General features: G+C 38.6%; 1 protein-coding gene across 1 annotated transcript; it reads left to right on the top strand.

The window, feature by feature from the left end:
- The first annotated feature begins 2576 nt into the window (after positions 1-2576).
- Positions 2577-10262, top strand: LOC141338984 (uncharacterized). Its single transcript, XM_073844601.1, has 2 exons — positions 2577-2700; positions 8247-10262. Exons 1-2 carry the CDS (start codon positions 2616-2618, stop codon positions 9320-9322), a joined length of 1161 nt encoding a protein of 386 aa, XP_073700702.1. The 5' UTR covers positions 2577-2615; the 3' UTR covers positions 9323-10262.
- The last annotated feature ends 3315 nt before the right edge of the window (positions 10263-13577 follow it).

Here is a 13577-nt window from a genome sequence, read left to right as displayed (position 1 = left end):
TAATTTGTTGTTGTTTTTTTGGGGGGGGGGGGGGGTGTTCTATGTTATCATTGTATTAATAATAAAATAATAAATGGTTAGAAATTGTTCTGGCCAACAAATATCTAACCAATAATTCAACTATGAATAACTGAGATGTTTTTTTTTTTTTTTTTTTTTTTTTTTTTATCTGTGTGTGTTTGTCAATGTCAATGTCAATTTTATTTATATAGCACATTTATAAGGGCATAACCCACCAAAGTGCTTTACATTAAACTACATAAAATAAAATTAAACTAATCAAATACATAAAAGAGATGAAATGCAAAAAAATACAATAAAACAAACATACAGTAGTACAACATAAAATCCAAATGTTTGATGTGTTTGAAATGTTGGCGAGTGAACAGGACTTTTATTTTGGAGTGGCGCTGTGAGCTCATCCGTCAGAGCTGCTCCACTGCATCTGTTGTGATTCTGCTGGAGAAAGGTTGGTGTTTTTAAACATTTACAGTGTTTACATCAGTGCAACCGTCGAGTCTGTTTTATAGTTTTTACAAAGGACCTAAAGTTAATTCATTGACACTGACTGTAACATTGTAATGCTTTATTTAACGTTTATGCAGCTTATCTTGAGCGAGTAACAGAATCGAGAATCAGTTTATCAGAAACTCCGAGTCAATTGAATCATTTGTCTGTTCGAATCACTCGATTCAGCGACACATGCTGGACAAAAACAGTAGAAAATACAAACGTGTGATAATAACAACTTTTACAAATCAATAGCAGATGTTTTGATGAAAGTGCAATCGATTTAATGTGATTAAATGTGTAAATATGAAATGTCTGTATAGTTTATATTCTAGTATTCATTTGTTCTACCAGTGTTTAGTGTTTTTGTCTAATTATATCTTTGTTTCACAGATATTAGGCCATAGTTCAGTAACTTAATTAGTTTTATTAAACGGGATTTTTTTTTAAAAAAACAACAGTGGTTAGCAACAAAACAACAGCATTGATTCATTTTAAGGTCAGTCAGCGCAAGTTTCTTTTAGTTGAAACAGCTCAGACTGTGAAACCATAGCTATGTCATATAAAGCCATTACCCAGCAAACACCGAATGTTCCCCTAACAATCCCATATGGTTCCCATTTGTGACCCTGGACCACAAAACCAGTCATAAGGTTAAATTTTACAAAACTGAGATATATACATCATATGAAAGCTCAATAAATAAGCTTTCTATTGATGTGTGGTTTGTTAGGATAGGACAATATTTGGCCGAGATACATCTATTTGAAAATCTGAAATCTAAGGGTGCAAAAAATCCAAATACAGAAAATCACCTTTAAAGTTGTCCAAATTAAGTTATTAGAAAAGCATATTACTAATCAAAAATTACATTTTGGTAGGTTTACAGTAGGAATTTTACAAAAAATCTTCATGGAACATGATCTTTACTTAATTTCCTAATGATTTTTGGCTTAAAAGAAAAATCAATCATTTTGACCCATGCAATGTATTTTTGGCTATTGCTACAAATATACCCCAGCGACTTAAGACTGGTTTTGTGGTCCAGGGTCACATTTGGTAATTTTTTTTCGGGAACCAAATGAGAACATTCCCAGAACGTTCCCCTAACCTAAAAAGAACGTTCCCGGTACGTTCCCAGAATGTTTCCCTAACCTAAAGGGAACGTTCTAGTTACGTAAAGAAAACTTTCCTGGCTCACCAATAGGGAACGTTCCCAGTAGGTTCCTAGAATGTTTCCCAAACCTAAAGGGAACGTTCTAGTTACGTAAAGGAAACTTTCCTGGCTCACCATTTTGTAATTTTTTTTTTTCGGGAACCAAATGAGAACGTTCCAAGAACGTTCCCTGTAGGTTCCCAGAACATTCCCCTAACCTAAAAAGAACATTCCCAGAACACGTTCTAGTTACGTAAAGAAAACTTTCCTGGCTCAACATTTTGTAATTTTTTTTTTTGGGAACCAAATGAGAACGTTCCAAGAATGTTCCCCTAACCTAAAAAGAACGTACCCGGAATGTTCCCAGAACGTTTCCCTAATCTAAAGGGAACGTTTTAGTTACGTAATGAAAACTTTCCTGGCTCACCAATAGGAAACGTTCCCAGTAGGTTCCTAGAATGTTTCCAAAACCTAAAGGGAACGTTCTAGTTACGTAAAGAAAACTTTCCTGGCTCACCATTTGGTTATTTTTTTTCGGGAACCAAATGAGAACGTTCCAAGAATGTTCCCTGTAGGTTCCCAGAACATTCCCCTAACCTAAAAAGAACATTCCCAGAACGTTTCCCTAACCTAAAAAGAACATTCCCAGAACGTTTCCCTAACCTAAAGGGAACGTTCTAGTTACGTAAAGAAAACTTTCCTGGCTCACCAATAGGGAATGTTCTTGGGAACGTTCTGGGAACCAAAAACTAACGTTCCCAGAACGTTCTGGGAACTAAAAATTGTTAGCTGGGTAATGATCTCTCTGAGTCCCTTACCAGTGAGCTGACTACTGAACTAGGGAGCTGATTGAGATCCAACGCTGAGATTTACTTTGGATTGATTTGTCTTTGTTAATTATTGTCCAAACAGAGAAAACTCCTGCTGAGATCCACACACTATTACAAAGATGGCGTTTATTAAAGAGGAGAGTGAAGACCTGAAGATTGAAGAAACATACACAGTTAAACAAGAAGATACTGAGGAACAAACAGGTTGGTTTTCAATCTCACTTGATCCTTATTAAAATGCCAAGCTCTGCAGGAATGCATGATCATTTTGAAGCATGTCCAGGGGTGTAAAATACTTGAGAAAAGTAACTTAATTACTTAACGTACATAGTATGATTTAAATGTAAACTTTTTGAACATTTACTTGATTTAATTTCTGAAGAAAAACTCTTTAATTTAATTCTTTAATTAAACTTCAACTTGAGAAATGCTTGTAAAATGGTAGAAAATAAAATACAAACAATTGTAACGTTGCAAACAGAAGCTCATATATGCACGCGATGATGTTTGTTTTCACGAATCTGAGAAACAAAAAAAAAAGATTATTCATTACTTTTGACTGATTTGATATAATCATTGCTGTCTATGAAATATGTAATATTTTGGTCGCAGTGCTTTTTCTTTCTTTAAATTAAATGTTACAATTCTCCCCAAAAAATATTCAAATACACACTGTGTGTTAGATTAATTATAATTAATGTTTAGTAATGATCTTACCAGGGAGTGGATAAAAGGGTATGATATGAGATATTGGGCTGTCAATGAATTGTTTTGTAATAGAAATTATTACATGATTTGTTCATGATTTGATTTAATTAATCACAAATAATTACATAACAATAAATGCTCTAAATAAATATTTCAGTTCATTTAGTTTATTATTTTAGCCATGGGTATTGAATACACAACACAAAAAGTGGCCTTTTAAGAAAGGTTTAATTCTTTCAGTCATCATTAATTCAACACACATTCTTGAATTGATAATGGATAATTTTCTGTAAAACTTTAGTTTGTGTTCATCTGAAAAAACAGTTAAATACATATGGGTTAATGAAAGTGTAATGGCATGAGGGTTTCAAACATGCAATACATACTAATAAAAACTGGCACCATTTTACCGTTTCTACAGTTCAAAGTTAAGAGCCACAGAGTATGTTAAATGAATAATGAGCTCTGCTAACTTTGCCCCTCGCTTCCGTGGAAAAGGAAAGTCAGTTTGCAAGTAATAATACAAAATATACAGTGAGGAAAAAATTTATTTGGTCCCCTGCTGATTTTTTTACGTTTGCCCACTGACAAAGAAATGATCAGTCTATAATTTTAATGGCAGATTTTAGGGTTGTCACGATACCATAAAAATTACTTAGGATACTGAACAGCTGAAGTATCGCGATACAAATTAGCATCACGATACCATGCAGTATTCTGTTCATTTAAAATTGTATTTATTTCATAAATAAAAAGATGTAAATTGTCACGGATGCATATATGAAACACAGAGATTCAATAAAATCCACACAAACAGGGTAATCCAGACAGGAAGGCAGGTGAACACACATCCAACGTAACAGTGAGATTGCACAACAAAGACTAAACACAAACCAACTTATATAGACAGGCTTAATGACAATAGGACAGGTGATGGTAATTTGCAATTAGTGCACATGATGAGGACAGGAACAGGAAGGACCAAATATGGGCAACAGAGGGATTGAGACAATGGGCAAAACCAACACAGATAGTCCATAGGGGCATGACCTTGTGCCGTAAAAAGGAAATTAACACACAAAGTCTACGAAGGAAGAGACTTCGGCAGAGGACAGACCCCCGAGAGGAGGACGATGAGCTTGTTCTAGAGTGGCTTGGACGGAGGACAACACAGAGGACCCGGAGGGCCAATGTGAAGCCCAAGGCTCTGGCGACCAAGGCGGAAGTCTGCAGTGGAGCTGGTGCGACAGAGGACTGAGGTGGAGCCGACGGGAGAGAGGAGCCCAACTGAGCTGGTGGGACTGATGGTGCATTGACACCGGACGCGAATGAAGCGGCTAGCGGGAGTGATTTACATGTTAAGTCAATGCAAAGACGCGAATAGCCGTCCTGCGGCGCGCATTGAGCGTTTCAAGCGTTTTCCGCGCCATTCGAGTTCAAAAATCTGAACTTTGGCTAAAATTCGCGCCGCGTTAACCAATCAGGAGCTTGCTCTAGTAGTGACGGAGGCAGAAATCTGAAACAACAATGGACGACAAAATCACCGTTGCTGTCTGTGGTTACTCAGAGCTGTACCATACATCTTTGTACTTTTATAGAAACAGGAATAAAAAGGATCTTGCTTGGAAGAAAGTGAGTGAAGAGGTCGGACAATCTGGAAAGTTTAAAAAAAACGCTCTTTACTCAATTTGACCTACATATATATATATACACATATTGAGACTACAAGCAAGCTAAAGCTGGCAAATTGAGCTCATTCACCTATTTTACAACTACTTTCCCACTGACGAGTGGTAGACGCCCCTCCCATGACGCGAATTCGCGTCTGTTGTGAAGTAAATTTCACGCGCGAATGAAGCGAGTAAACTATAATTTTCAAGCGTACAAGTACGCGCGATTTATTCGCGCAAGTCGCGTCCGGTGTGAACGCACCTTGAGGAGTGGAGTCCTGAGGCGATGGCAGGCCAAGGCAGAGGTCTGCAGTGGAGCTGGTGCGACAGAGGACTGAGGTGGAGCCGACGGGAGAGAGGAGCCCAACTGAGCCGGTGGGACAGAGCAATAAGGTGCAGCCTGAGGAGTGGAGTCCTGAGGCGATGGCGGGCCAAGGCAGAGGTCTGCAGTGGAGCTGGTGCGACAGAGGACTGAGGTGGAGCCGACGGGAGAGAGGAGCCCAACTGAGCCGGTGGGACAGAGCAATAAGGTGCAGCCTGAGGAGTGGAGTCCTGAGGCGATGGCAGGCCAAGGCAGAGGTCTGCAGTGGAGCTGGTGCGACAGAGGACTGAGGTGGAGCCGACGGGAGAGAGGAGCCCAACTGAGCCGGTGGGACAGAGCAATAAGGTGCAGCCTGAGGAGTGGAGTCCTGAGGCGATGGCGGGACAACGACTGACCAAGGGGGAGCCGGGGGGATGATGGAGCCTGGCAGAGCTGGTGGACCAACGGGCGTCGGTAGAGACGAGGGAGCTGAGAGCCGGGTTGGAGCCGAAGGCAAAGACAGGGGATCCTCCAGCCATGACGCCAATGGAGACTGGCAGACCGGTGGTGAGCCCACCGCACAGATGGTGGGCTGAGGGGCTGTCAGGAAACAGTGGTGGTAGATCTGAAGCAGCAGGGCTGCCGGACAGAGACAACTGAGCGAGGGTGGGCGGGCCAGCAGGCAGACAGCCAGAACAGATAGATTCTTCTGGGTAGGCAGGAAGTTCAATTTCTATATCCTCAGTGAAATCAGTCAAATTTTGTTCCAAATCTAAATGTCCCAGGTCCAGCTTTCACTACCCTCAGCAGCCTCATGCCCCACTGGAACATCCACCGTCGCAGACATTGGCCGGCTCTCGCACCTGGTCGGACTGGCTTGGCTCCGGTGCTTTGGCGATCTTTAGCACTGTCACTCACGTTGGCTCTGTCGCAGCCTTCTGTAGCTGCCTTTTTTATTATTTTGTTCTGTTCTCTAAGGTCTCCATCTAATGTTATCAAGATTTTCAAGGGGAGCAGTAGCCTGAGTCAGTTTCACCAACTCGATCCCTTAAACCAAAAACAAAGAAAGCAGAAGTTTTTCAGTAAATTATTAAAACATTATTTAAGTCACCTTGCTGTTTTTCTCAGACACATTTATAATTATTATATCTGCCGGTGCACTGTGGCAGCCTTTTTTTTTTTTTTTTGTATCCGCTTGAGCACTTATTAGTCTATGTAGGCAATTTAAAGGCTCATTATTTTATCTGTAGGCGTTCTTTATTATTATTATTCTGCTCGTCCAATGGCAGTCTATGGCAGCCCTATGAACACAATATAGGAAAATGATGAAAATTGGCACAATTATAGTCATGACCATAAACAGTAATCTGACCAAATTTGGAGTCCCTATGACCAACTCTATAGCGCCACCACTAGTCCAAAATTCAAAATTAAAATGATAATAACTCCTGAACCCCTAAATCTAGAAAAATGAAACTTAGTAGACATGATTCCTCTCATCACGCTGATCACATTCAATACCTTACATTAAGACTCCACCCATTACAGCAGAGCCATTTTGACAAGTACAGTAATCCGTCTATTTGCTACTCCTCCTTCAAAGTTGATCCAATTCTTCTCATATTTGGCTCAGATGATCTCTAGACTGAGCTGAACAGACAAAACTAAACCATTCTTTTTTAGTCATCTGTGTTCAAAAGTTATGATGAGGTTAACGAGGTTGACCCAAAATCGGTTCAGAGGCTATATCTCTGCCAAACTTTAGTCAATTGAAATAAAACTTGGCACGCTTCATTAGCACCATGGTCTGAGGGTCCATGCCAAAGTTGGGAACAGCGCCACCTATGGGTCAAGAGATAGCAAATATTATATAATATCTTATAACTTTTGAACGGTTAGTCAGAAAATCAATATATTGGTGTCTGTGGATTCCTTGGGTCATGCCGAATCTGAGGATATCAATTATGCCAGGATCAACTTAACCATGTGTCCGACATTTTGAAATTTGACATTAATTGCAATATCTTTTAAACCATTTGACATATCTGCACAAAAATCACTAAGCATCATAAACACAATGTCCTGGAGGTACCTCGGAAGTTTGAAGACAGCTGTTTCAGAGATATAACGATTCTTACTAAAACGCTTATCACTTCTTTAAACATTGTCCAAACTCTGTCACTACTCATGTCCTCAGTGGCGCAACATGTTGGTTGACAAACACTTGACCCGGAGGTACTGGGTTTGAATCCCGTCTGGTGCAACTTCATAAAATTTTGTAAAACGATGTCTCACTTGAAGCCATTTGCTGAAGTTCTACCTTTACCAACTCAAGTCTCTATTAAATTACATAAACCACAATGTATGATTTGCAAGCTGTGTAAAGCAAAAGGTTAAAGCTTTAAAAACATAAAAATAAAATTCAGTGTGTCGCAAGTGTTTGACCATGGGAACTTTTAAATGTTTTTTTTTTTTTTTTTTTTTTAAGTTTCCAAGTTAAATCCAAATAAGCCAATCATTATTAGGCAAAAGGGCGGTAGAGAAGGGAAGACCGGTAAAGCGTGGAAGTGCAGTAGAGCGGTTGGGTGGAAAGCATGCTAAGTTTGGTGAGTTTAACCCCTTAACCGTCACCCGTCCGCTCTTGATCTCTAAAAAAACGAATACTGAAGCTAAACTATATAAAAACTAAATATAAATGTACTTATAAAATAAAAACGAAGCTAAAACAAACAAAATCATAAATGAAACTAATGAAAACAAAATTTGAAAACTCTATTAAAATAAAAGCAATAAAAAAAAGCAAAACTATAAAAACCTTGGTTTGAAAGCTGCATTTTCACTTCAGTGTTCGAAAATGACAGTGGCAGCTAAGGGGTTAAAAGCATCTAAATAAAATCCAACGTATACACATGCCAAAGCGGCCACAAAGGCTTGGCTCCGCAATTGCTGCTAGCAGCTATATTTATGATAGTGCATATACTATCTAGCATACATGATGGTAAATGTTTTGATGTCTGTTTCTTTGAACTATTTAACTATGCTAACTTTCATTTAACTTTTTTTCACCATAGACCTCATGCAACTGAAAGAGGAGTGCCTAGTACCGAATAAAATGGAAGAGAAAGAACAATATGAGACTCATCATGATTTTATAACCGGAGAAGAATCTTTCAGTTGGCCACAGACTAAAGAGACTCTGTCACGGAAAAGAAACCTTGAAAAACCTTTTACCTGCCAACAGTGTGGAAAAAGTTTCAATGGAAAAGGAGACCTTACCATGCACATACGAGTTCACACTGGGGAGTGCCCATTCACCTGCCAACAGTGCGGAAAGAGTTTTACTCAAAAAGTTAGCCTTAACAGGCACATGAGAATTCACACTGGAGACAAGCCTTACACCTGCAAACAGTGTGGGTTCAGTTTCAACCATGAAGGAAACTTTCACAGGCACATGAGGGTTCACACTGAAGGGATGCCTTTCTCCTGCCAACAGTGTGGAAAAATATTCTGTACGAAAGTTAACCTTAGTAACCACATGATAGTTCACACTAGGAAGAGCCTATTCACCTGCCAAGTGTGTGGAAAGAGTTTCACTCAAAAAGTAAACCTTAAAGTCCACATGAGAATTCACACTGGAGACAAGCCTTACACCTGCCAACAGTGTGGAAAGAGTTTCAATCAAAAAGTAAACCTCGAAGTTCACATGAGAGTTCACATTACAGATAATTTTACCTGCCAATTGTGTGGCATTAGCTTCATTAAAAAAGGATTCCTCAAGAGACACATGCGAATTCACACTGAAGAGAAGCGTTACGTCTGCCAACAGTGCGGAAAAAGTTTCAACCAAAAAGGAGACCTTAACTGGCACGTGAGAATCCACACCGGAGAGAAGCATTACGTGTGCCATCAGTGTGGAAAAAGTTTCAACCAAAAAGGAGACCTTACCAGGCATGTGAGAGTTCACACTGGAGACAAGCCTTACTCCTGTCCTGAGTGTGGAAAGAGTTTCGGCCAATATGGATACCTCACAGTGCACATGAGAGTTCACACTCGAGAGAAGCCGTACACCTGTGAACAGTGTGGAAAAACTTTTACTCAAAAAGGAAACCTTAACAAGCACATGAAAAAAATACACTGCGTATCTTAAAAACAGGAGACTGGTGTATATTCAACAGGATTCTACATTGAGAAAGTGCTGTGTGGCACCGTTAGAGTTGGGGTACACAATCTTGGATTTGGACTTAAAGGGATAGTTCACCCAAAAATGAAAATTTTATGTTTATCTGCTTACCCCCAGGGCATCCAAGATGTAGGTGACTTTGTTTCCTCAGCAGAACACAAACGAAGATTTTAAACGAAAACCGGTGCAGTCTGTCAGCCAAATAATGGCAGTGGATGGGGACCAAACCTTTAGAAGTAAACAAAAACATGTACAGACAAATCCAAATTACACCCTGTGGCTCGTGACGATACATTGATGTCCTAAGAGCGTGTTCACATGTCACGAGCTGGATGATAAACTAAAAATAAGCTAAAAAAATGATATAAATACTGTTCAGTTTCTCACAAAAAAACGATTGTTTCGTGTCTTAGGACATCAATGTATCGTCACGAGCCGCAGGGTGTAATTTGGATTTGTCTGTGCATGTTTTTGTTCACTTTTAAAGGTTTGGTGCCCATCCACTGCCATTATTTGGCTGGCAGACTGCACCGGTTTTCGTTTAAAATCTTCATTTGTGTTCTGCTGAAGAAACAAAGTCACCTACATCTTGGATGCCCTGGGGGTAAGCAGATAAACATCACATTTACATTTTTGGGTGAACTATCCCTTTAAGTCTGAGCTATGTTGTTCCTGCGGTGCTGAGTCTTGTCATGTGTTTATCAGTTCTGTTTTCTCATTGGTTTCCTTTTTCATGTGCTTTGTGTCATGTGACTCCCCCCATTGTTTACTATTTAAAGTGTGTTCTGTTCCTGGTGCCCTTGTCCGGTGTTATACATCTTCATGTGATGTCTTTCCTGTGTTCCTGCCTGCCCTGTAGTACTCTTTCGGGGTTTGTTATTAAAGACTATTGTTTAAGTTTACTCCTCGCTTCCTCGTTCCTCACTCCACAAAGCAGCAGAACCCTGACAGCAATGTTACACAAAATATTTTTGACTAGTTTATTAAGCTTAATTAAAAAAAAAAATAGAATCTACCTGAATAAATCTACCTAAATTATTTGAAAGACTTTATATTAAAAGTACCAAAATCCCAAAAAACAAAACAAAATTTGACTATTGGTTATTGTTTTTTTTTTAACAGAAAAGTCACATGTACTTAATAATGATACTTAACTTGTAACTAAATAAGTTCTATACTTTAGACAGACTGGCAGCCCTAGTTTCAGGCATTGACATAATCCTGGTGTGTCTATATATATACGCGTTTATATATTCATAAATATTTAAAATATTGGCCATGATTGGAGATGCAGTGCCTACCTTTTTATCTGTGTGTGTTATTTGCAATAAAACGTTTACATACAGTGGTGTGGAAAAAGTGTTGGCCCCCCTCCTGATTTTTTTTTTTTTTTTTCGCATGTTTGTCACACTTTAATGTTTCAGATCATCAAACAAATTGAAATATGTGACCCTGGACCACAAAACCAGTCATAAGGTTAAATTTGACAAAACTGAGATGTATACATCATATGAAAGCTCAATAAATAAGCTTTCTTTTGATGTATGGTTTGTTAGGACAATATTTGGCCGAGATACATCTATTTGAAAATCTAAAATCTGAGGGTGCAAAAAATCTAAATACTGAGAAAATCACCTTTAAAGTTGTCCAAATTAAGTTCTTAACAATGCATTTTACTAATCAAAAATTACATTTTTGATATATTTACAGTAGGAATTTTACAAAAAATCTTCATGGAACATGATCTTTACTTAATTTCCTAATGATTTTTGGCATAAAAGAAAAATCAAAAATTTTGAACCATGCAATGTATTTTTGGCTATTGCTACAAATATACCCCAGCGACTTAAGACTGGTTTTGTGGTCCAAGGTCACATATTACTCAAAGATAACAAGTAAAAACAACATGCAGTTTTTGAATGAAGTTTTTTAATTATGAAGGGAAAACTAAATCCAAACCCACATGGCCTTGTGTGAAAAAAAATTCTGCACCCTAAACCTAATAACTGGTTGGGCCACCCTTAGCAGCAACAACTGCAATCAAGCGTTTGTGATAACTTGCAATGAGTCTGTTACAGCGCTGTGCAGGAATTTTGGCCCATTCATCTTGGCAGAGTTGTTGTAATTTAGCCACATTGGAGGGTTTTTCGAGCATGAACCGCATCTTTAAGATCATGCCACAGCATCTCAATAGGATTCAGGTCAGGACTTTGACTAGGCCACTCCAAAGTCTTCATTTTGTTTTTCTTCAGCCATTCAGAGGTGGATTTGCTGGTGTTGTTTTGCATCATTGTCCTGCTGCAGAACCCAAGTTAGCTTCAGCTTGAGGTCACCAACAGATGGCTGGACATTGTCCTTCAGGATTTGTTGGTAGACAGCAGAATTCATGGTTCCATTTATCACAGCAAGTCTTCCAGGTCCAGAAGCAGCAAAACAGCCCCAGACCATCACACTACCACCACCAGAATTTACGGTTGCTATGATGTTCTTTTTCTGAAATGCTGCGTTACTTTTACGCCAGATGTAATGGGACACACACCTTCCAAAATATTCAACTTGTCTCATCAGTCCACAGAGCATTTTCCCAAAAGTCTCAAGCAAAACTGAGACGAGCCTTTATGTTCTTTTTGCTCAGCAGTGGTTTTCGTCTTGGAATTCTGCCATGCAGGCCATTTTTGCTCAGTCTCTTTCTAATGGTGGAGTCATGAACACCGACCTTAACTGAGGCAAGAGATGAGCCACTCCTGGGAAGGTTCACCACTGTTCCATGTTTTCGCCATTTGTGGATAATGGCTCTCACTGTGGTTCGTTGGGAGTCCCAAAGCTTTAGAAATGGCTTTATAAACTTTTCCAGACTGATAGATCTCAATTACTTTCTTTCTCATTTGTTCCTGAATTTCTTTGGATCTCAACATGACGTGTAGCTTTTGAGGATCTTTTGGTCTACTTCACTTTGTCAGGCAGGTCCTATTTATGTGATTTCTTGATTGCGAACAGGTGTGGCTGGTATTTTACTGTTTGGTTATTGGGACAGTCGTGGCCTAATGGTTAGTCAGACTTGTAACCCGAAGGTTGCAGGTTCAAATCTCAAATCCAGTTTCCTGGATTTTTTTTTTTTTGTTGTTGTTGTTATTCTGTCTCTAACTGTTCAAATAAACCTACCATTAAAATTATAGACTGGTAATTGTATTTATTTAAATATATATTAGTAAAATAATGGTTATATAGTACATGTTAATATAATTTAGACAAGTGGATGTTGTTAAAAGTTAGCATCAACCCCGGTGAGTGAACAGACGGACAAAGGGGAGTGAGCAAAGACAGACTAATATACACAAAAAAACAGGGCGTGGTTGGGGGAAATACAAATAGGGGCATGACTAAACCAATAGGAACAAAACTAAAGGGCACAACATGGACTAAACCAAATGCATGGGAAACATGGGGGGGGGGGCACTGGGAGAAACAAGACAGACTAGACTAAATCCTGACACATGCTCTTGTTTTTGTCTCGTCTCCCCTCAGAGACTTTCTATAAAAAAGTGTTTTAGTTATACATTATACAGTAGATAACACATTTTATAAATATACACTATTAAGTGGGCCATCAACAATTACTACATTAACAATACACAAACCTTAAAATTAAAATTTTATATAAGTGTTTGTGTAAAGCTGTCAGAATTTGACTGTTCCACTGAAACACTTCTGCTTTACATTATAAATAAAGTCTGTCAACCCATACTCCGATTTCAGAAAAAATCACATAGAAATGAATACAGGAAAAACCCTACTAGGTTAATGTACAAATATGCAGGTATTGATCATGCTAATGTTGATAGAAGAACTGCAGTTACAAACAAATTTAGCTTACATTTGCCATTGCACAATTAATTTAGCACAATTAATGACATTGCAACGTGTTGCATATTAACTGTTATTGTATTTGCATCCAACGAAAATAATTGTTCTCTCACACGAAATTTAACCGTGGTTTTATTATGTTAAAAGTGGAGTAAAAATGTTTTTTTTTTTTTTTTTGCGGGGAAAATAAATGGTTCTAAATTATTATTATTATTGTTATTATAACAACATATATCAAACAAGAAGATACTGAAGAACAAACAGGTTGGTTTTCAATCTCATTTGATCCTTATTAAAATGCCAAGCTCTGCAGGAATCGGTGGTGTTTTTGAAGCATGTAAAATACTTGAGAATTTCC

This window comes from Garra rufa, chromosome 1 (genome assembly GCF_049309525.1).
Source record: "Garra rufa chromosome 1, GarRuf1.0, whole genome shotgun sequence".
NCBI lineage: Eukaryota > Metazoa > Chordata > Actinopteri > Cypriniformes > Cyprinidae > Garra > Garra rufa.
Note: the sequence above shows the minus strand (reverse complement) of the source record. Positions and strands in the feature narration are given on the sequence as shown.

Coding starts and splice junctions, on each gene's coding strand:
- LOC141338984 (XM_073844601.1), top strand. CDS start 2,616: ATGGCGTTTATTAAAGAGGAGAGTGAAGACCTGAAGATTGAAGAAACA. Junction 2,701..8,246: donor AGATACTGAGGAACAAACAG/GTTGGTTTTCAA, acceptor TTTTCACCATAG/ACCTCATGCAACTGAAAGAG.